General features: G+C 42.0%; 1 protein-coding gene across 8 annotated transcripts in view; it reads right to left on the bottom strand.

Annotated features, from left to right (window-relative positions):
• The window catches only part of Esrrg (estrogen related receptor gamma), a 544752-nt gene that overhangs the window by 120824 nt on the left and 400334 nt on the right, over window positions 1-23594 (bottom strand). For all 8 annotated transcript variants that reach the window (XM_051186534.1, XM_051186533.1, XM_051186539.1 and 5 more), the window contains one exon: window positions 15359-15475. In XM_051186534.1, coding sequence (XP_051042491.1) covers window positions 15359-15475 — 117 coding nt within the window. The remainder of the gene's footprint in view (window positions 1-15358; window positions 15476-23594) is intronic.

The raw sequence follows: 23594 nt of genomic DNA, 5'->3' as shown, positions 1-23594 counted from the left end.
GTAGAGCACAGTATGGAGAAGGCACAAATTTCAGATGCCAACAAAGGGGACAGGCATCCAAACACATGAGCCTCAAGCTCTCTGGGACGAATGTCTTTACTTTCAACTCCCAGACAAGGGAAGGTCAAAGGTAGATCTACCTGGGAGAATTAAAGACCTGAGCATGCCTTTAATTAGGTAAAAGCATTCAAAGACATGCAAATTCCCAAGAAGCCACTTCGATGTCAGGGAGGAGAGTTATGGCATTCTGTGGGGGAGGTGGCAGAGTGGGCTTTTCTCTCAGCTATTTATGACTAAAAGAGCATTTTTGAAAAGAACAAAATGGGATACTTCCTAAGTCATTCAGAATGCCTCTGGACTCGACTGTTCTCCCGAGAGAAAAAAATCAGATAACCTGACGTCTTCACAACTGCATTCAAATCCCTTTTCTAACTTCATTAAGCTCCAGCACTTAGAAATCATCCATACCAAGTACTTTAATTAGAGACAAGCCGGCATAGGAAGGGCTCAGTAGTTCATCCACCTAGGCAGTGAGACACATGGGGTGGGGATGCAGGGGTCTGTAACTCATCAATGTGGCCAGCTGGTAAAGGGACAAACAGCAACGCTGACACATCCTTCTCCAGCCTCCCAATTAATGGGATTGTGTGCCAGGTCAGTAGGGAGAAAGATTAAAACATCATGTCTCACCTCATCAGTACACTGGGGTTTTAAGGTTTTCTGTACTGAACAAGTATGGAAGAAATGAAACTTAAAACTGATAGCCAAGCCACTTGTATAACACACACCTATTTTCCCTTTTTACTTCCGTTCTTTTCTCCCCATTCATTTTTTTTTTCTTGTTTCTCCCAGACCTCAGACATCCTCCCAGCATTATCTCATGCTTCAGTGGCTGCCATGACATAACCTGGAACAAAACTAGCAGGAAATCACTCAGGTGTCACACAGAACTGAGACAACAGACATGTGTTTGATAGTTCCTAGTCTATTCTAAGAAGGAAGAAAGGGGATAGGCTGGGAAGAGAAGAAAGAAATAAAGAAAATCCCTCTTCAGCATGAACAATAAAATACTTCAGCTCCCCAGTTAGAGAGATGGCTTCCGTGAAGAGCCTAAGAGTTCCAGAAATGCACTGAAAGCACCTACTATCCACACCTTAAAGCCCATGCCGTCAAAGTTTAAAACAGCTATACTTTTCCAGGGAGAAAATAAAGTAAAATCCATTAGATAGAGGTGAAAGTCCCTTCTTTCCCCAATGGTCCCTTACATGTTTTATCCTGCTAGAACTGAAGGAACACATTAGCATGTGCAAAACTGACTGTAGACACTGTAAGTTACAATTGGGAAAAAGCAAGTACCATCCAGGTGCAAAGCAATCCCATAGACACAAGGTCATTTGGTCCATGACAGACTTTCTGCTGTCTTCCCACAATTCACAGAGAGGTCTCTGTGAATCTGGCAGGTTATGCTGACCCTGCCTGTTACCTTCAGATCTCCAGGGCACACCAATGGGCTCAGGCCAGAGCCACACGGTGCATGATAGAGGACCTCTGACCCCTGCGAGTCATGGAGAGAAAGCAATGTGAAGACAACCCAGGCCTGCTGTGAACACAACATTCTTTCATAGCAGAGGGAGAAACAAAGCCAAACACAGAGCAGAGAGATGACACTTAAGACCAAGCAGAACCAATTGGTCTGTGGTGGAGGAAAGCAAGATCCTAAATATCTGGTTGACAGAGGAATCAGCAAAGTGGGAACTGTGTGTCAGAAATCCAGCGGGACATCCAAGACACAAAGAAACGTACAAGGTCTGTGCAGAGGAATGGGAAAAGTGCCTGCAGGCATGGGAGAAGAGATGGTAACAGACAAAGTACCTTATATACATGCATGAAAATGTCATAAACCCATTTCATAGACAATAGACACTAACAGAAACATTTTCAAAGGAGAAAGCATGTAAGTCACTGGCAACCCAACTTGATAATTCCATACTGAATGACATAGAGAGGATACATTCCAAGTGTGTCAGCAAAGTACTTCACTATTCCTGGAATTTTGCAATGTGGAAAAGAATGGCTGGCTATCACTGACCCCACGCTCCCATTTCTCTTAGCCTTGAGTTTCTTTAAAAGTACCCAGCCTTGGATATAGCTCAATGGGTAGAGTGCTTACTTACCACATATAAGGCCCTGGGTTCAATCCTTGGGGTCACATAAACAAAGCACAATAATGCATGTCTGTAATCTTAACACGAGAGATGGAGACAGGAAGAGTGACCTAGTGAGTCTGAGGCCTGCCTGCTCTACAAGAGTCCTTCTCAGAAACAAACAAATAAACAAATGGTTCTTAAATTTTACTGTTAAAATGGAGAAAACTAATGAAACACAGTATCTTGGGTTTGCCTGCCTTCTTATCAGGACATTCTCCAGCTGCGAGGGAAGGAAGACAGAAGGGACAAGGTCTGCTTAATTCCCTGCCCATTAGCTGCTTTCCGATGTGCAAATGACTCTGGTCTCTCTGGACTGCTTGAGAGTTCAGCTGACTCCAGTCCCATCTCCTTTGGGGTTTCGGGTTGAAATCAATGCTTTAACTGAGGCTGCTGGTCAAACTCAGTAACTGTAAGTTGATGAGTGAGGGTGGTGAGGCTGGAATGAGTCCCGAGCTCTATAATCTTGGGAACTTTCAAAAAGGTGAGTCCCCAGCTAAAGAGTGGAATTTAAGATGGGTTTTCACTGCTGAAGCACAAACCAAACATTCAAAGATTCATTCTCGAGCTAACAGGGGACTGAGTCTCCAACATCTCTTTGGACACATGACACTAGACAGAATTCCTGGCATTTTACTTTATCACCAGTAGTGGAGTTTAGTTTTTAGTTTTCTTTTTTCTGGCAGTATCCTATCCAGGTACTAACTGATGACTTCTGGGGAGCTCTAGAGGAAGTTCTGTATCATTGGGAAATGTCTGTTTCATAAAACACGAGCCTGGATATGCTAATAGGAAAGATTGAAAGCAAGGCTGCAAAAGGGATCACCAGGAGACAGTGCCTTTGTTTCTCAGAGGCAGGTGCTGGCCACCACCAGTCTCCACAGCTGAACAATGGGCTACCATCCAGGGCTATGCAGAGATCTGAATCACCCACCCACTACTCAAAGCACTTCTAAGAAATAGTAGGAACATTCTACACACAACCTTTAAGAAGTAATTGGGGGAGGGGGTGGAGAGATGGTTCAGCCATTTATGAACATGTACTGTTCTTGTAAAGGGCTCATGTTCAGCTCCCAGCACACACATCAGGCAGCTCACAAATGCCTTTAGCCCCAGCTACAGGGAATCTGACGCCCTCTTCTGGGCTCTGAGGGTACCTGCACTCACATGCAGGCATACGCACACTTACAAATAAAATATTTTTTAAAGGATAATCCGGTTCTGTAGAGAATAATACTTTCAAAAATCGGGGAATATTACCAAAGAATGATTCTAGAACTTTTAATAGCTGCAGCAGTGAATCATCCTCTCAAAGAATTCTTTGTCACTGTACTATACTATGTGAGGAATCAAATAAAATAAAGTCAATGACACATGACACCCAAATTAAACTACTAAAGTAAAATCAAATAAACTCAGTGACATGTCAATACCAAATTCCACTTGGTTCTGGCATCACATGTATGAAGGAAACTCGGTGTGTGTGTGTGTGTGTGTGTGTGTGTGTGTGTTGTATAATTTAGATAGTATTTTTAGTTAAAGTATATTATTTATGGAAAAACTGTTTCTGTACCCAACTTCTAAAAGTAGGCAAAAAGGGAGGGTCAGCTATATTTTATTGAGCATCTATTATGCCAATCATTACTGAATTAAGTATCAAAAGGGATAGAGTATCCCTTCATTTACTGTAGAGCAGAACGGTAAAACTTCACAGTATCACCTCAAATTTTCTAAATGCTACTATGTGATAGGTATTGTACTGAGCACATCACATATTACTCTCACTTCTTCCTAAAAATGTGCCCCCCCCAGTATATTTCAAAATTTCAAACTCCATTTCATAGATAAAGCCTAAAAAGGTAAAGTCACTGTGAGCATATGGGCAGTGCTTGACCTCTTGTTGACCTCGTGTGCTGTCACCTTGGGCTTTGATCTCAACATCACAATAATAATAATAATAATAATAATAATAATAATAATAATAATAACAACAATAATTTGTTCAAAAATAAAGTTACCTGTTGGGTAATCAGGCTGGGCTGGAGTCAGCATCCCCTCCCTATAGACATCAGCCACATGGGGCTGTTTAATTTAATGAAAATTCAGTAAAATCAAAAGTTGACTCTGCAGTCATACTGAGTATATTTCAAGGATTCTAGGAGTCATTTCAGTTTACCTTTGACCCCATAGTTTATGCTTTTTATCTATATGTCATACTTCCTTTTCAGAAAATGTGAAGTCAAAGCAATAAATCATATGTAACAGACAAGAGATGATGGTAAATTAACAGAATTAAGACCTCTGTGAACTATGGAGATAGAAACATCACATTCACCCTTTTTCTTTATGTATGCATTTCTTTCTCTCCATTCCCCACAGGTCTAGTGGTGGAGGCTTAGAATGTCACCAAGGATGGCCTTGAACTTCTGGCCTCGAGTCATTCTTCAGCCTCAGCTTCCCAGGAATCTAGGAAATAGAAGCATATCACTATTCCTGACTGGGTCATGTTCACTTTTAATATCAACCTAATTCTTGATAAAGCTATCAGAAAGGGTGAATAGCTAAATAAAAGTGGCTGGATAAAAGTCATGACATGGATCAAAAGTGTGTATAAATCAGGTTGACAGATATAAAAGAGGTCTTAGAGGGTATAAACTTCACCCCACTTCTAGATATCATAAGCAGTAGGGTGTATTCATGGGGGATGCAGTAACAAATACTTCTAAGGACCAACCCATCAGTCAAGAATCCAGTTTCCTTCCTAATAGCCCACTGTTGTGCAGGAATTGATAATAACCCAATGCCTGGCTTGAGAAGCATTGATGAAGGAAATCGTGGTTAAAAGTAGAAGCAATTCACAAAGTAAGCCCAGGCATAGCAAATAATCTCATTTTTTATATATCCCTGCCCTTCATTCTAAAAAGTTCAGAAGGATAGTCAGAGTATATGAAGATGATAACCAAACAGTTCCGAGAGGAAACTGGGAAGGAAGAGTGAACACAGCAGGATGCTTAGGGACCCAAGGGAAGACACTGAGATTCTGTGGCCTCTGGATAAGCAGGTGAACCTTGGGGCACTTTCATAGAAGGCCACCATTTTTTTTAGTTTTGCCTTCCCTTCCATTTCACCTCAGTTGTTCATCTATAAAGGAAGGAGCCTTTAAAATATCAGAAGTCCTACCAGCCCCATCAAAGGCCCCCTTACTGCTCCCGCTTCCCAAACCCTGTGTGCATCCTCTCTGTTAATGGCATAATTCATGTTCATGTCATTCAGCCAAGTGAGGTAAAAGTGAGTCTGTGAATCAGCCCCACATTTAAAGCCCCTCCCAGCTGACTGGTAGCAAGGACTGTGCCCTGGTGTGCTGTCTACTTGGATAACACTGAACAGCAGTGGCAGGTCCTCGGCCGCTGTTCTGGTAGCCACAAAGCCACCCTGGCTCTCAGAAGGCACAATCTGCTGTTGCCTTTGGTGTGGTTTGCCAGGAAGCCCAGGATGGACTCCCCACCAGCACCATCAGGCTCAGGGAATTTGGCTAGCACCAGGCACCTAGACTTCTGCCAGGTAATTGGCTTTGGGGAAGCCGTTGACCTACTCTCCACTGAGTGGCTTTTGTGAACCTGGAACCCAGCCTGCCTCTCATCATTGATCAACCTTGGCCAAGCCAGCTGGCTTGCTCCTTTGCAGACAGCTTGCCTAAGGGAAGCTGGTTGGTGGCTTCTCTCTCAACCTACTAAGCAAGAGAGAGAGAGGAGGGGAGGACAGAGAAGACAGAGAAAGCAGAAAGAGACAAACACAGAGACAGATGAGTAAAAGAGACTCAAAAAGAGAGGATAATGTCACTTGACTGTGAAAGGCTGAGAACACTCATGATAATTCATAGTGTAGAGGCTGAAGACCTACACAGCTTTGACAAGGAAGGGGGTGCATTAGAAAGCCATGAAGGTTAAACAACAAATGAAACATTTCACTAAAGGAGACTTGTGAATACAAAATGAGAACTCATGAATTCACATTCAATTGCTATGAGCTCATCCAAACAAACCACACACACACACACACACACACACACACACACACACACACACACACACACACGCACGCACACACATGCACGCACACACTCACCCCACCTCTTCCTGGATGAGAATTATGAAAACATTATCTGAATACTTGTAAGGAAAACTACACTGCACCAGAGTCTAACAGAACCCTGCCCCACTCTGCACCATTTCCCCCTCCCCCACTGCACCACTCACTCTACTGGCTTTTCTGCAAGCAAATGGTGAAGCAGGTTTCCCTACCCCCTCGGGGCAGAATTCATTGGAGATACTTTATAATTCAAAAGGAATAAAACTGTAACGTGTTAGATCAATGTTGGCTTCCTACTTCATGCTCAGCAGTGGAAATGACAAATGGAGAACAATCAAACAAATGATTAGCTTTTAGTAGTGTTCTAATTAATAAAAGGGGAAAGGAGTCAGGAGAGTTACACCCTGTGATTTCCACTTCTTCTGTGTCCTGTAGGATAGGAAGTATGTTCTTGGGGGGGAATTCTTAGTGTTACATTTAGTTAGCATACATGCTATCTCATGTCAAGTTTAATTTGTCTTTTGAAAAAAGAAATTATATCTAAATATGCAATTGTCTCTGAGACCCACAAGTACATAGAGCTTATGTAATTTTCCCGTGCAGAATTTTATATACAGTAACAGGCAAATCTCTATAATACCATTATTTAAATTTTCCTGCTTTAAAATATGAACAAGATTTGAACATTCCAGCTGTACATTGTGGCCAGATGTTCAAACTATCAAGGCAGAAAACACTCAGATATATTCCTTTCTACAAAGACTCATTTGGACAGAATGTCTTTCAAGTTCAAGTTCTAGAAACTATCTCAAGGAACAAACTTTTGTTACAAAGTGAAAATTTCTTCTCTGCCACAATTTGAATTGAGACACAATGTCACAGACTATCTGACATAGACAAAGGCCTGTGAAGAGCAATTTGTGGAAAATCACAACTTGAGTATTACTGGTGTATGGTGGTGCATGCCTTTAATCCCGGCATTCAGGAGGCCGGGAATGGGGCAGATCTCTATGAGTTTGAGGCTAGCCGAGTCTACATAGGGAACTACAGGCCAGCCAGGGTCACATAGTGAGACCCTGAGAAACCTGTCTCAAACAAACAAACAATAAATACATAAAAAACAAAACCTCAAAGTAACTAAGTTCGTTCAAATCCAACAATAACAACAATAGGTGGATATATATATATATATATATATATATATATATATATATATATCAGCTCAGCTTCTCATAACCCACAGCCTCTGAAGGGTTATAAGCAGTTGGCCTGAAGCACAAGCTTGTCACCCCACATTTGGAATGCAGAGTCAGAAAGATTCCAGTCTAGCATGAGCTACCTAGTGAGTTCTACACTGGCTTGGGATACCATGTAAGACAAGTCCCCCCCTATACAATATGAAAAAAAAATTTATTCTGAGCTAAATATATACTTAATAGCTGTATAATCCATAAAGGCAAAGCCTCCATTAGCTAAACAGGATGGGTGATAGACCCAGTGTTCCTGCCATACCTTCAAAAAAAAAAAAAAAAAAAAGTGGAAGAAATCTGGAAGATTTATGATTTCTCTAAGCTTCACCTCTGTGCAAGGTAAGCACCTACTGGGTGTGTGGAGGGGAGGGGAGAAGGTGGGAATGATTATAATAAGGATTAGCCAAAAAATAACAATCAAGTCACAGCACACAGCATACAATCTAAGGCATTAAATCCTCAATAAATGGCTGCTAGTATTACCTTTGACATATTGCCTATTCATTTTGAGACAGACTACTCCAGTGGAAAACCACAAAAAAATAAAAATTTAAAAAAGGAAGAAAGAAAAGGAAGCAAGCAAAAGAAAACAGCCCATCCAACAACGTAATATCTATACATGGAATAAGTTTTCCTGGAACCTTAGATACATTCCCAAATGGCTTGAATGTCAAGACAAAGCTTACAGACAAGCTGCTCTCTGCCACTGCCTATATTATAACTTGGGAGTTGTGTTTAATGTTCTGCATTAATGAGGGGCCTGCTTGGGACGGGATTACAACTGTGACTGTAAGAAACACCAAGGAGGTCAATGTAGTTCTATTAACTGTCACCCAGTGCAGAAATATTTTCCGTGAATACCATTAAAGCCATCTCCTCTCCTTTGTTCTGCTTTTTGAAGGCAGTAGGAACCCAAACTTCCCTAGCAATAATTTCTGTTTTAGACTTGGCAGCATAATGATATTAGACTTGAGGGGGGGAAATCACCTTGGCAATGTCTTCTCCGGAGACTTCTTTTTTTTTTTAAATTGTATTTTTACAAAAGAGATTTTGTTAGGATAAATTGCTAAGCAGACTCATTCAGGGGGTAAAAACAAATCCACTTGTTACTAAAGGACCCTGCTAGCTTTATATTTTTTTAAAAAAGGGAATCTGCCTGGAAAATGCTACACCCTCTAAATGGTCATTTGATTACAATGGGAAATGCGGAAGTGGGGGTAATTAGATAAAAGGCTGCTATGTACACCACACTGATAGGGCAAACCTAGAAGATGCTCCAGGCTCCCTGGCCATAAATGGATCAGGTGAGAGCTGGGGCTGCAGCAGAAACTGTCCAGAGATAATTCTTTGTTATATTCTGTGGTGTACAACAACTGAACAGAGAGGTAGGACCAGTGACTAGATGAATAAATCCCTAATTGTCCTCCGTCCCACATATCAGTGTGCATACTTCTCTTTCTCAGGGCTGGAAATAGGAGGCTTACATCCTGTGATTACTGGTTATCACTGGTTAGGCCTTTTCAACACAGGAACTGCCACCTCAGCTTCCATAATGCTACAATTCCATCTACTGAAAGATTTCCTGAGCTCCGTCCTATAACTCCATAACACAAGGGAAAAGTTTAAGCCTTTATGCTGCACATGGACTGACAATTCTTGATTCATGTATGATCCATCAGGCTGGAAAACTTATGCCAGATACAGATGGCATGGCCCTGTTAAGACATGGTGACCTCCAGCTTGCCATGGATGATCTAAAGCCTCCACTCGAACTCAGCAGCCAGAAGTCACACTCTAGGTTTGGGGCACAGCTGAGAGATAGAGTTCTTGCCCAGAGTGAGGTGGTGCTAGGTTCCAACTCCCTTCTACATCATATAAAGACAGGTAAGACAGAAGAGAGGAAGGAGGAGAAGGAAAGGAAGAAGATAGAAAAGAGGGGAAGAGGAGGAGAAAGGGGAAGAGGAGGAGGAATGGAAAGGGGGGAGGAAATGAACAGGAGGAAGAACAGGGCAAGTCATAAATCCCTCCCCTGGATTAGTCCCCATCATTGTCTCTTCAGCTGCCCCATCCACGTCCAAGTAGTGCTTATAGATTAGAAATATAACCAAAGTCACTTCACGTATATATTTGAGACTCCAGCTACCTCATTTGACCCATGAACTGGTTGTTTTTTATGGTACCTAGAACTCTTCCATATAAATTAATGTTTGGGGTATGGCTGACAAGTGGCCGGCTGACCCATGTGTGGAACAGGAAAGATCCCTTGATGACCACAGCCACAGAAAGCTTAACACAGACATGGGAAGGACCTGCGCCCATCACAAATACATCTGACATTTGATTCTGCATCCTCTTTATCTATCACTGGACATTGGAAAATTCGCTGCAATTCTCCAGTCCTTGATTTCCTTGTCTACTTAATGAGAATCTGACATCTGGGGCTCCATTGTTCTGTAACGATGGTTCTCAACCTGTGAGTCACAACCCCTCTCGGGGTCAAGTGACCCTTACACAGAGGTCACCTAAGACCATCAGAAAGCACAGATATTTACACTAAGACTCATAACATCAGCAAAATTACAGCTATGAAGTAGCAATGAAAATAATTTTATGGCTGGGGGTCACTACAACATGAGGAGCTGTAGTTAGGGTCTCAGCATTAGGAAGGTGATATGGACTCTCACTTTGTTTTTACTCTGTTGGGAACATGAGGATTCCTAGTCCTCTGTCAGTTCCCAAATGCCTACCAGAAATCTTCTGTATCCCCCCCAGGCTTGTGAAGAAAGATGCATGAATAACATTGAGTACCTCTACAGTAGGAACATATTAGTGAGGTCAAAATTAACCATGAACATCTAACTGAAACACAAACAAGCTACATAATGGTTATATCCCTCATTTATTTGTCCAAATGAATGACTTTTCTCCAGCTTCAAACATATGTGACTGTGCGTGTTTGCTACTACCATTGCCAGCATTTTTACCTCAAAAATATGACAGGAAAACTTCAAATAAGTTCTGACTGGCAACAAACACAGCAACCTGTGATGAGATTTCAGATGCCCATAGAAAGAAAACCATACTGACTGTACCTCACTGCATGGATAAGACCTGGTTAGAATGACAAGGAAATGCATAGCAAAACATAATGATCAATGCTTTGGCCCATAGTATTCAGATACCTACCAACTGTCCACTCAACTTTCAGTTCAGTTAAACATGCCAAAAATGGCACAGCCCTTGCTCTATGTATGGGTGTGTGTCTGTGTGTGTGCATGTGTGTGAAAGTGTGTGTACGTGCATGTGTGTGAAAATGCATGTGTTTATGTGTGTGTGTGTGCATGTGTAGGCCAGAGGATGAACACCTTTTGCTGAGAACACCACCCATCTTATTTTGAAACAGCTCTCACTGGCGTGCATTTTATCAGTTAGGTGAGGCTGGCGGGATGGCTAGATCTCCATAGATCTGGATTTTTATGTTGGTGCTGGGGGATGAACTCAAGTCATCAGGCTTCCAGGGCAAACACCAAACTGAACCAACTCCCCAGCCAAGCTTCTATTCTCCCAAGAAAAATAAAAACTGTTTAAAGAATGGACAGTCTAGGAGTGAGTTCTAGGAGTGAGTGAGTCCACCTGCCCCAGCTAGAGACAACCACACAGAGTCTCAGCACCTGACAGTCTTGCTCATCCTAGAACAGTCAGAAGCAATGATGAAAGAACAGTATCTTGTCAGGATACAGGGAAAGCTGGACCATTTGGTGAGATTCTGTGGCTTTCTCCCACTAAACCACCTCTTCCTTCTTCCTCTTGGACCCCTCCTCCACTGTTTTCTTCTTGCTGAAGCTAAACAAGTATGAGAAGCATTCTTCATGTATGATCTGTTACCTAGAAGTTTCTACTCCATTTAAAAAGGTATAAAGCAGGGTCACCGGGGAGGTCGTGTTGTGTAAGTACTTACCTTGCAAGCATGAGGACTAGAGTTCAAATACCCAGAAACCCAAGTCAATACCACAGTCTACATGTAATTTGGGGTGTCATGGAGAGACCCTGCCTTAATGCAGAAGACTCAGGAGTGTATCTAAGGATGATTCCAGCTCTGAATTGATCCTCCTGCTTCTGTCTCCCAAGTGCAACAACACCCAGCCATGGTAGTAGTAGTTGTTACTTTGTTTGTTTGTTTGTTTTAATGTCAAGAAGAGAAAAAACTCTCTTGGAACAAAATATTGAAACTGGTTCACCATATTGCCTGATTTTCTGACACTTTGCATAGACCCTGGCATGGCTAGGGAATATGTTATGGACAATGTAAGAGTAAGAAAAGACACAGGCTGCCCGGCTGACAGGATGTGGAAGCAGGAAGATCTATGAGTTTGATGAGGGCTTCTTCTCCAAAGTACGTTAACTGAGGTTCTATCTCAAGAAAGGGGACACACACACACACACACACACACACACACACACACACGCACGCACGCACGCACGCACGCACGCACACACACACACACCACACCACACCACACCACTCCATACCACACAACAAAATAAGAACAAGCAAAAACAAAATATGGATTGTCAATGTGAAAACCTTGTGCCAGTAACAGTAAAATTCTCTACAAGCCTTTGTCCAGTAGAGTCTATTCCCTCCACAAATTATCACAGCTTTCTTAGAATGGCTCTTTTTGTGATCAACAAAGAGAAACCAAACCAATGTGCAATGAGACAGCATTTACATGGTCAAAGATATGGTGCTAATTAGAAGTGACCAGATTCACATGGTCCACTTTGACTAGTTCTGGGGATGTGTATTTATTTTTTCCAAAGTCAGGAGAAGTAGAGAAATATATATATATACATATATATATATATATATGTGGAGGGAGGGAGGGAGGCAGGGAAGGAGACAGGGAGGGAAGGAGGCAGGGAGGGAGGGAGGAAAGAAGAAGAATGTTGACAAAAGATATGTTACAGATGTGTTTCCTCTGATATACAGTATGGGAGGATATTGGGAAGATAATGCCGGACCATTGGGACACTTGCCAGCACAGGAGAGTAAAGAAAGACAAGGGGTTTGTCGGTGTGCTGGACCGTGCAGACACACTATAATTTCCCCCACTTCGCCAAGTTTTTTTTCCTCTCCAACACACAGGTTAGCTGGAACCCTTTTGTTTGTTTCAACTGGTATTTTTGGTGTGAATGAGCATGTTCCTTTGTATGTGTTCTTGTAAGTGTATGTGCACATATTCAGGTGTTTGTATATTTGCATGTGTGTACCCACCCATGCATACATGCACAAATAAGTGAGAGAACATAGACTTAGGTGCTCACATGTATAGAGGAAGCTGTATTACTGAATCCTATACATACATACATACATACATACATCATACATACATACATACATACATATCCATCAGGATTCCCTTGTCTGCACCTCACCAGTTCTAGGGTTACAGGCCTCTGTGCTGCCAAGCTTTTTGTGGGTTCTGGTGGAATAAACATGCTTGTACAGTGAGCATCTTACTGACTCAGCCATCTCCCAGCTTCCTCAACTGATAACAATTATTTGACCCAAAAATTCTAATCTGGGATCTGGAGAGATGGATCGGCAACTGAGAACTCGTGCTGCTCTTCCAAAGGACCTGAGTTCAGTTCCCAGAACTCAGGCTGGACAGCTTGCAGTCACCTGTAACCTTGGCTGCAGAGGTTCTTAATCCTTCTGCTGGCCTCTAAGGGTGTCTGTCCCCATGTGCAAAACCACACCATGACACGTGATTAATAATAAAAAGAAATCTTTTTAACAACCTAATTTCAAGCATCAAGCCTAAATAGACTTCTGGGGCCAGCTTTTGGTGGAGACAGAAGTTATAGGCATTTATTCCTGTGTGTTCTTTTACCCACAAAGTCAACCATTCCCTTGCACTTCTGGGCCTACACTTAGATATCCTCTCACAGGGACATGCCTTAATTAGTAGAAATGCCAGGCAGTATGACTAAGAATTATTTTTTAGAACAGTCAAGGCCTCATTTTTCTGTAAGTCTGCTTTTCAATGAAAACCTCCTCCATTCCCCTCAGGCAGAACATTGTGGTATACTTGGCGAATCGAATAAAAGATACCTGTTAAAGCAAGGAAGGTTTTCATCAAGGCTGTTGAAATCTGATTTCATCTCAGACTCAAGAACTAATGTTGTTTTTTGTTTAACTAGATTTTGCCTGTCAATTTCCAGACCTGCTGTTCCGTCCGCCTGTATGGACTGCTGTGGTCAACACGGGGGTTGTAGTGGCAAATTTTATTATGAGTTGGTAATTGAATTGAACAGGTTTACATTTGAATAGATTTACTACATCATGATCTCTGACATACTGCACGGGACTCAAATCCCTGCACATCCATAAAGATACATTTAAGAGGGTATCACCCTTTCCAGGCTTAGGGAGTGAGACTTGAGCCATGGAGATGCCTAAGAATAATTGTGAATTTATATGCAGGGTGCACTGCAATATTTCACTGTATTCTTTAAGCATAGAAGAACAGAAAACAATATTCCATATTTACTCACACCCACCGTATTTCTGCTTTCGGAGAGAATGGTAACAGGCTCAGAGAAATGATATTTTGCCATCCTTGTGTTCATAAGGAAGTAAATGGGAAATAAATTATTATTTGCGCACGGCAGCAACAGCGGTACTTCCCTTGAAAACACAGTCACTAAAGGCTCGATAGCAAGTGCTGAAGAGGTGCAAATCACAGATAAGCAACAATGTTTAATTAAACGCAGCTCACACATCTGCCTTCACTCTCACCTCCCTTCAGACCCTCTCTTAGAGACTGTGAGAAATGCAATCTAAGAAAAAAGACGTGTCCCTGTTCATCTTTAAAGTCAAAACAGCAATCAGATGAGCAAATTACAGTATTGAAATCAAATTAATCAAAAACTCCCATCTTCCTAGAAATGGAGGCGTGTATCTATGCACTTCACTGTTAGAAAACAGAATGGGAATCTGAGGTGTACTCACACAACGCTCTCATTGATATGTGACTTCCATTGTATTTAAACAACTATGCATTAATGATGCCCACTATTCTTGTTTACAAATATGTGAACTTAAAATGTAAAGAGGAAAGGGGGAAGGATTGGGATCTACAGTGACAATTACATAAATTCGGATGTAGCAGAATTTACACATTTCTATGTGTAGTTAACCTAACTTTAGTTTCAAGCATCCTTCCATGAAGACATGTTCATGTTGGTGCTTTAGGAAAACAGCATATTCACTTAAAACTCCAATGGGCTTTCTAAATACAAAGAGGGTAGACCATGTGCAGTATGTGCAGTATGTATGTCTACAAAATAAGCATGCACAGAAATTCATTTTCTAAAAAAAGAAAAAAAAATCCTAGAGGCAGGTTTCTCAGAGAAAAGGAGGAAAATTTACTCTACACTATTCCCAAGCACAGAAGTCGAAGTGCCAAAGCCTGAGTGTATTCTATCAGAGAAAGCATGCACTAAAGGTAAGTTTGGAAAGTAACACAGGAGGCCTTAAGAGAGGGGTGCAGTGTGAGGAAGCCTCTTGGTGTGTCTTCATCTTCTTCTCTCTGCGAATGGTAAACATCAAAGGGCCGGGCCTGTTAGCACAGTTCAGTTCACATCACAGGCTCCTACTTCTGGTTGGTGTCAATCTGCTAGCCATGAGGTACTAGCAACTCTTTAAGAGTCTTCTGCCATCAGATTTGGGTACCTACTGACCTGCCTTCTCTGGTTGCTATAGAACTGGTCTTGATCCCCATTGTGACTGCCACCCCCAGAACAACTTACCTTCTTTCAGCATGCCCACTTTCAGACACTTCATGAAACGGCAGGCCTGGCAGGATTTGCGTCTGCGCTTTGTGATTTCACATTCATTTGTGGCCGGGCAGCTGTACTCTATGTTACCTGTAGCACAGAGTGTGAGGGGAAAAAGGTAGTCAGATTGACAGGGCAGGAGAGACAGTGACATACCAAAGAAAAGGTTAACTTGGCACCCCCAACCCCCAAACTCATGTGAGAGTCATCTTAAATGTGACATGTGCCTGGAAGCCATATATGCTACTGTAGTCATAGAATACATCTCTATGGAGCAGCTTGACAAAAATTAGCACTTCCAGAGAGGCTGAGGTAGGAGGACTGCCACAAGTCCAAAGCAGCCAGGTCAACGTAATAAGTCATAGGTCAGCAAGGGCTACACAGTGAGGCGTTTTCCAGAAAGGGGGGCTGATATGATCATAATGTACTTGAAAATTTCTTTTCTATTAGAACATTCTGGAAGATTTTTATTACATATGGGATTGGGGCAACAAACAATCACTAAGCAAAGTTGACCCTCACAAAGTACAGTCTTTTAGAAGAGATTCCAAAGCAGTCTGTGCTCATATAAACATAAACAGCAGAGGCTGGAAAGATGGGGCAGTGGTTATGAGCACCCATGCTCTTGCGCTGAATAGAGGTTTGAATCCCAGCACCCACATGAGGCTGCTCACAACTGTCTGTAACTCCAGTTATAGAGATTCCCATGCTCTTTTCTGAACTCTGCTGGCATGCACAGACAGCGGGCACACACAGCTACACATAAAATAAAATAACTAAATTTAAAGAAAACTAACAACTTGTCACATTTGGATCACAGCCTATGAAGACTTGGGCTTTGGAACATGCTGCTTGTCCTCCAGCTGTATAACCCTCTCAGGGCTCAGTGATCTAAAGTTTAATGTGAGGCATTTCTGTTAGCACCTGGCCTGCAGGGCAGCAACATAATTCTTCTGCCATTGTGGCCAGGTTGAGCTTTCCAGGATGCTGAGGGTGAGTGAGGATGGTAGGAATAATGGCTGCCATGGCTATTGCCACCTTCGTGGTGCTTGTTACATTATTTGCATAATTAATTCCAAACACCATGGAATTTCGATGACAACAAACTGCTCAGTTACATTTTTAATAATAGACTGTACCGTTTTCAGCTACATGTAACAATCTGAAGTGAAAAACATGTAACTGGCAGATCTGAACTTTCAGTGTTTCTCTGAGACAATGAAGTGTGTGGGGTGTGCTCCAGGCAGCCTTGTAAAGAGGCTGCCTTGAAAAATAAAGGCTGTCTCCACTGTCAGGCCCTTCTCGGAGTGCTTGAAGGTCTCCGGCTACTTCCTAACCCTTTCCCCTCGTGATTAAGTGCATTAGTAACCTAATGAAAATGCATCCTGCTTATTGCCCTCTTGGGAAGGGGGAGGTCATCGTTCCGAACGCATAAATTGTCATAGGAGACGGTCCGGGCATAATTGCAATTTTGCTGTTCCACGCTTGCTGTACTCAGGGTCCATCGAGTCCCCTGAAACATTCGCAGATTCAAGTAATTAGCATAGGAGGCTGCCTGGGACCACAGCATTGATGAAATATTTCAGAGTTAATCACACTTTGTAAACACTGATTTATATTGACTACCTTTCTGTGGACTGATGCCCCCTCATTAAATATCACATTAGTGCTTTGCAGGATTGCTCCTCCACTCCTCTACTCGCCAGCTGCTAATTCACCAGGAAGTGATACCTAGCCACTTGGAACTACAGAGAATTGGTTAAGTATGCATGACTAAAAAAAAAAAAAAAAAAAAAAAAAAAAAAGGCTTGAGCATTATAACCTGAGGTAAATTGACTGGCTAAATTAGCATTCTAATTCAAAGCAACTACCTTTAAAATGAGGTTAGATAATAGAAGTGATATCAACTGCATTAACAAGAATATTCACCATCACCTTTTTCAGAAATATCATTCAGGGGCTGGCGAGATAGTTCATCTGGGAAAGTGCGAGCTGCTGAAGGCTAACCATGTGAGTTCAATCCCCAGAACTTGTGTGAAGGCAGAAGGGAAGACCCAATTCCATGGCATTGTCTGCTGCTCTTCACACAGGAACACCAGCATCCATTCTCCTTATATTAATTAATAAACATTTTTTTAAGAGAAATCTTACTCAGGAAAGGGACTGGAAAAACAGATTAGCAGTAAAAGCTGTATAGGCCTGAAAACCTGACTTTCATCACTGCATACCATAGTGGAAAAAACATGCACACGTATGCACACATGTGCACACACCCACACAAATAATAATAATAATAATAATAATAATAATAATAATAATAATAGTGATGATGACGATTGATAGTAATGATGATGGAGACAGGCAATGATAAGGTAAATGAACTTGGTCAAAGCTGAGAATAAAGCAATTTGGAATCTGAGCAGTTTCTTTCAAATGTCCACAGGATTCTATTCTGTATCTAAAAAAGCATGCTATGATTCTGTTTATTTCTGTTTGGTTTTGGTGTGGTACTATGAAAAGAACCTAGGACCTTGCAAAAGTATACCAGGATAGCACTGGGCTATCCCCAGCTCTGTTGAATTTTATTTTAAAACAGTGTCACGAAGTGCCCTCAGCTGGCCTGAAACTCATACTCTTTCTGCCCCAGCCTCTTGATTAGCTACCACCCTACCCTGGCTGTCATCTGGTAATTTAGTGTTCAGCTACCAGATCCTTATAGTCTCTTTGATTTTTCTCTGTATTTCTTTCAAAGGAAACTAACATTTTCTATTTTAGAGAGAACTGAACAATAATTACAAAGACGGGAAAAACTCTTCAAAAAAATCATCTCTGGCCATTTCACGACTTTAAAACTAGTGTGGTGTAACGCATGGTTCACCCCATGTATTGAGGCATAAGCATTCACTCCATGTCTTCAACAGTACAAATGCCTGCCACACACAAGTGTGTCTTCCCATCCCTCTTGAGTGATGGCATACTCATTCCTCATGGCAGGACACTTTGAAGAGGGAGTCTGTCAGCAGGTGCAGGCTCACATCTGGACCTGGACCTGCTCCTGATCACTCACCTCCATCCTCCTTGCTTTAGTCTTGGATGGGGGCCATTCACACTGTCTCTTCCCATGACTGCCTTGATCATGTCTCTGCCCTAATTTAAAATAAAAGAGCTAAGCTTGGTGCTCAAACCTACACATCCCAGCACTTGGGAAGGAAGAATAGGCATGGGGCCCTTTCGGACCCTGTGATAAGTAATAGAATAATTAAAATAAAATCACTTCTCTAACATATATAAGGTCTATGTTTGACACCCAGCACCATACATATGTGCATATATGCACACACACACACACACACAAACACACACACACACATCATTGCTGCCCTTCTGAATTAAATATAAGGTATTCAACAGCCACACAAGGTCCTTTCTCAATCTAACTCTCATCTACCTTTCCAGCAATATAACAATTATTACCTCACATGAACTTCCAGATGCAGCCAATTTGATTTATTCATTTTTTTCCTGCATGTCCTTCAAGGCTCCCCTCTGAGAATGATCTATTTCTGCCCCTCTTTTCTTCTTAAAATTATTTCCAAGGCTCAGTGTTCAACTCCAATTCCATTCCAATCATTTATGAAAACTTCTCAGACCATTCTAGAAGGAAATGACTCCTGGGATGCCTATCTTTTGAGATACTGTCATCTAATACAGACAGGTCGCATTTTGTTAGTCCTTTGCATATGATTGCCACCTACTAGACAGGAAGACAGTGGAGGACAGGTGCCAATCCTTGGGAAGTATGAACATCTCCAACCAAGGGCTGTGGTGACTCAGGAGGAGAGGGAGGCAAGGTTAGTGGTGGTAGCCTATGCCTGTAACCCCAGAATTGGAGAGTTAGAGACAGGCAGATCTCTGAAGCTCACTGGACAGCCAGTCTGGCCTAATTGGGAAGCCACAGGTCACTGAGAAAACTTTTCTTAAAAGAAGAAAAAGTGGACAGTGTCTGAAGAGTTGTTCCCAAGGTTGACCCTCTGTCCCCCTGGGGAATATGTACATGCACACACACACACACACACACACACACACACACACACACACACACACACACACACGTACGAATGCATGCATCTATGCTCACAGAGATTATGCTTCTTCGCACAGGGAAAAATGTCTGAGCTATACTTTGAGTAAAATGGATCAGTAATGACATTGATGTGATGGAGTCTTCCCCAAACTACAGGGAATACAAAGATGTCTTTATGATAACAGCCCACAGTGGTGGCAGGAGTGCAGCTCAGCAGGGAGACCCTGGTGCAACTCCACCACCACTCAAAAACCATGCTTGACACCTAGAGGTATAGGCAAGAGGATCAGAGGTTCAAGGTCAGGCTGAGATACAATGAGCCTTTATTAAAAACCTTCTTTTGTCACAAAGCAGTCCTACATGTTTATATCATTCATAATACATATATATGTATATATACATACATAAATACATACATATATACATATGTATGTATTTCAGTATATATCCAATTTAGACAGAAGGTGTTTACAATGGATTGCGTATCCTTGTGAACACTCTGTCTTCAGGAAGTCTTAATACATGAAGATGATAACCTTGATCTCACTAAGTAACTCTGGCTTTATATTTGGGAAAACAAATCAGTATCACTCTCTAAATAACTTATTGCTAGAGGGAAACCTAATTTTCAAGGCCTCCCATGGAGTTCCTCACATAGCTGTTGTTGTCCGTGGACACCCAGCCACCAACATCTTTGATCCATGTTATAGGCTCCGGAGACTGTACCCTTCAAATACTTTGCCTGTTGTTTTTAGGAGTCAAGTGAAAGGAGGTGTTCTATTTGAAATGTGCCACCCCAGGTACCCAGATAACAATATAGTACACACTTTGGTCATGGTTCAAAGACTTTCTTCCCACTGGACCACATACAGCCTCTCTATGGGACACTTGTTTTCCTCCAAGTCACTAAAAGTAGAAACTGGAAAAAAAAAATAATAAAATGCTTTCGCTCTCCAATGTGTTTGGGTACCTGGACCATTTATCCAGGATAAAAACAGCCAGGGGACAGCAGACAGCACTGTTTCCCAGCCCAGCAGCCTCATTGAAGGCAAAGAATTTTCATAGATTGTAGCTCATGATTTTCTGGGACACATTTGGTAGATGGCACTAGGGACTGAGTTGGGCAGCTCCTAATGCCATGGCTGGAATTTTCCTGGTTTTGTCAATAGTTGGGCAAAGTGTGTTATGCTGTAGAGGAAGTGAGGTCCACATGGGAGCCTACGGTCCTAAACCCAGGCTGACCAGACCGATAGGGCAATTTCTAATATCATCCGATAGCTTTTCAGAACGTCCTGGGCTCTGGTTACTTATTTCAGAGTTCAGTTAGTTTGCAGGCAATATAATTTTCTCATTTACTGCTTAACAGAATCTTGCGGCTTCTGGTGGGTGGAACAACAGGGTTGTGTGCAGAGCTCCAGCCTAGAGTGCCAGAGGATACTTTATAGACTCCTTTCAGTCACTTAATGAACGTTTACACTTTGGCAGTGAAAGGGCCGAATGACAGAAATCAGCATGGCATCTCAAACTAAAAATATATGTGTCTTTACTGTGACGCACACCACTCCCACAGGGCAGCCATCTTAAGTTAGCTCTCTTTTTCAACCATCATCACATCTTTTCCCCCTACTTGCTTTAATTTTATTAATAAAACCTAACTGTTCCAGGTGACCCCCAAGATGCCACAAGTCCAGTTTAGACAACTGTTCTACAGTATTAAGTGACTTTAAGATAATGTGCTTTGCTTTGATACCCAATTCCAGGGCATCAAAAGTGTGAAGCAATTATCTGTAGCAGTTTTGTTTCAAATACCCTAAAAACATGGAAAAAGAAAGGGAGAAAAAAACCCTTTGTGGTGTAATATCCAAGTTTATTTTTCTTTTGTTTTCATTTTTAACCCAATACTTTTTTTCCTCTTTTTAACTTTTTTTCATTTCTTGCATTTAATGTTCTTTTTGTTTCTATCTGTTTTTTCTTTTCACCACGTTAACTATAAAACAGCACCACTACCACCTGTATTTGAGATTAGACAATATGGGTTTTTATTATCTGTCTGTAACTTTTTAAATGTCATAATTACATCACTGCACATAGCAGTTTGGGTGAGCACTCACATGTGTGCACATATGTGTGGGGGTGAACAGAGGAAGATAGTGTTGACCCCTTTATTACTCTCTGCTGTATTTGAGACAAGGTCTCTCACTGGACCTGAGTCTCACTTTTTCTCTTTAGCTAAGCTGGCTATCCAGCAATCCCCAGGGACTTTTTTGATATGTGTCCCCTCTTCCCTCATCACTAGGGTCACTGGTACAGGCAGCCACACCCTGCATCCCTGTGCCCATGGGTTCTCCAGATCTGAACTGTAGCATAAGGGTCATAATTTGCTGAAGGATCTAAGCAAGTAAATACCCAACAGCCAGGGCTATACAGTGAGAGACTAACATTAAAAATTAGATAAGAGCAAAGCACAAAAACAATAATTAAACTTCCTACAAATGCATGCAAAGACATGAAAATCAGTGAATATCACTTTTCGGAAATATGCAAAGGACATTATTGTCTTGCTAACAACTCTACAACTGATACAGCTATTAAGGAGGAGACACGGAGTGTATAAATGTAAGGACAGAGGACCAAGTCATTGGTTAGATCATCTATGAAGTGAATCTCAGGCATATGAGCCATACCTCCTTGTGATAACTCCCTGTCCCCTCACAGAAGCCTAGGCCAGTGATTGTCATTGAGCATGACCTGGCTGTTATTGTGATAGAAGTCCTTCAAAACCATCATCCCTGCTCCAGTCCCAAATCAGTTTTTAGTGATACTCCAATGTTCACACCTTGTCTCACACCTTTGTGGAAGTCTGGGGGCTCCAGGAGCATCATCCACATCCTTGTCCTTTGCGTTTGTATCTTCACAGCTGTTCCCCTGGGGCTCCCAACACTGCTGACAACCTTATCTGATGATCACCTTATGGGGAACTTTCCCCTGCATTCACACCTTGACCCTGTGTCTGGGAACTGCCCCTCTATCCCAGCTGTACATTCCTTTAGGACAGAGACACTCTAGGTTGTGCCTTGAAGTCAACAGACCATAAGGAACACTCACTATTAATTTTTCTTTCAACACAGCATCTTAATATGTTGTCCGGGTTGACCTTGGGCTCGTGAACCTTTTGCCTCACTTGCTTATGCAATCAGGCTTCAAGAAGTATCCCATAATAGCTATGCTATCCATCACATTTTAGGGATTCTGTTCTTTCCTGTCCCAATTTAGAGTTTAATACCCAATTGGTCATCAAAAAAAAAAAAAAAAAAAAAAAAAGAGCAAGTAAAGAAAGAAGGATGAAATGTTATGTTCAGAAAGTAAAGAAAACCTATGCTCTCCCTCATGTGGAGCCTAGCCTATACATGTCTGCAAGTATGAATGTATGTTTAAAATGTTCATGTTTGCATAGCATTTAGAAAAGAGAACACAAAGGGTAAAGTTTTAGAAGATTAGATACTTACTAACCAGGTCACATGCTGAGTATTTACTTATAAGTTCTCTTCAAAGAGATGCTATTCTCCAGTTTCATCCCTGTCCTTTTGCAGTCCACAGAGGGGTGGCAGTACACTGATTTGTTCCCTTTCAAGATATCCTGACATCTACTCCAGTGACTTCTAAAGGTATCCTTGAAAACTCAGGTGCCAACTCAAAGGACAGTAACCACAAACACTAGGGGTGCCAGCTACCCTAGCATGTGCACACAGGAACCCCTATAGTGCTGATGGGAGCGTTAAGCCCAGGGGACTAGGAGACACACCCAGAATCATAAGCGCCAGAAGCAGGTTTTGAACCCAGAAAGCTTGGCTCCAAAGCCTGCACTCTAAGTACAAGGCAATTCTGCTTAACTCTAATATTTTAAAACCAATTGCAGACTGTAACTCAAAGTAGAAAAATGCATCGTGTATTCCCTGTCCTCTGAGGAGTTTCTTTCTGTAGCTCTTGTTGTTGCTACTGTTGTTGGACAGAAAGGGCCATTGGAACCCTGACACAGGAGCCCAGGAATGAGAGGGTGAGGGTGGATCTTGGCATTGTCTTTTGCTGTTGTCAGCCTTATGGGACCAGGGGCAGCTGTGGGGTAGG

The sequence above is a fragment of the Phodopus roborovskii genome, unplaced genomic scaffold, assembly GCF_943737965.1.
Source record: "Phodopus roborovskii unplaced genomic scaffold, PHOROB, whole genome shotgun sequence".
Lineage (NCBI taxonomy): Eukaryota > Metazoa > Chordata > Mammalia > Rodentia > Cricetidae > Phodopus > Phodopus roborovskii.
Note: the sequence above shows the minus strand (reverse complement) of the source record. Positions and strands in the feature narration are given on the sequence as shown.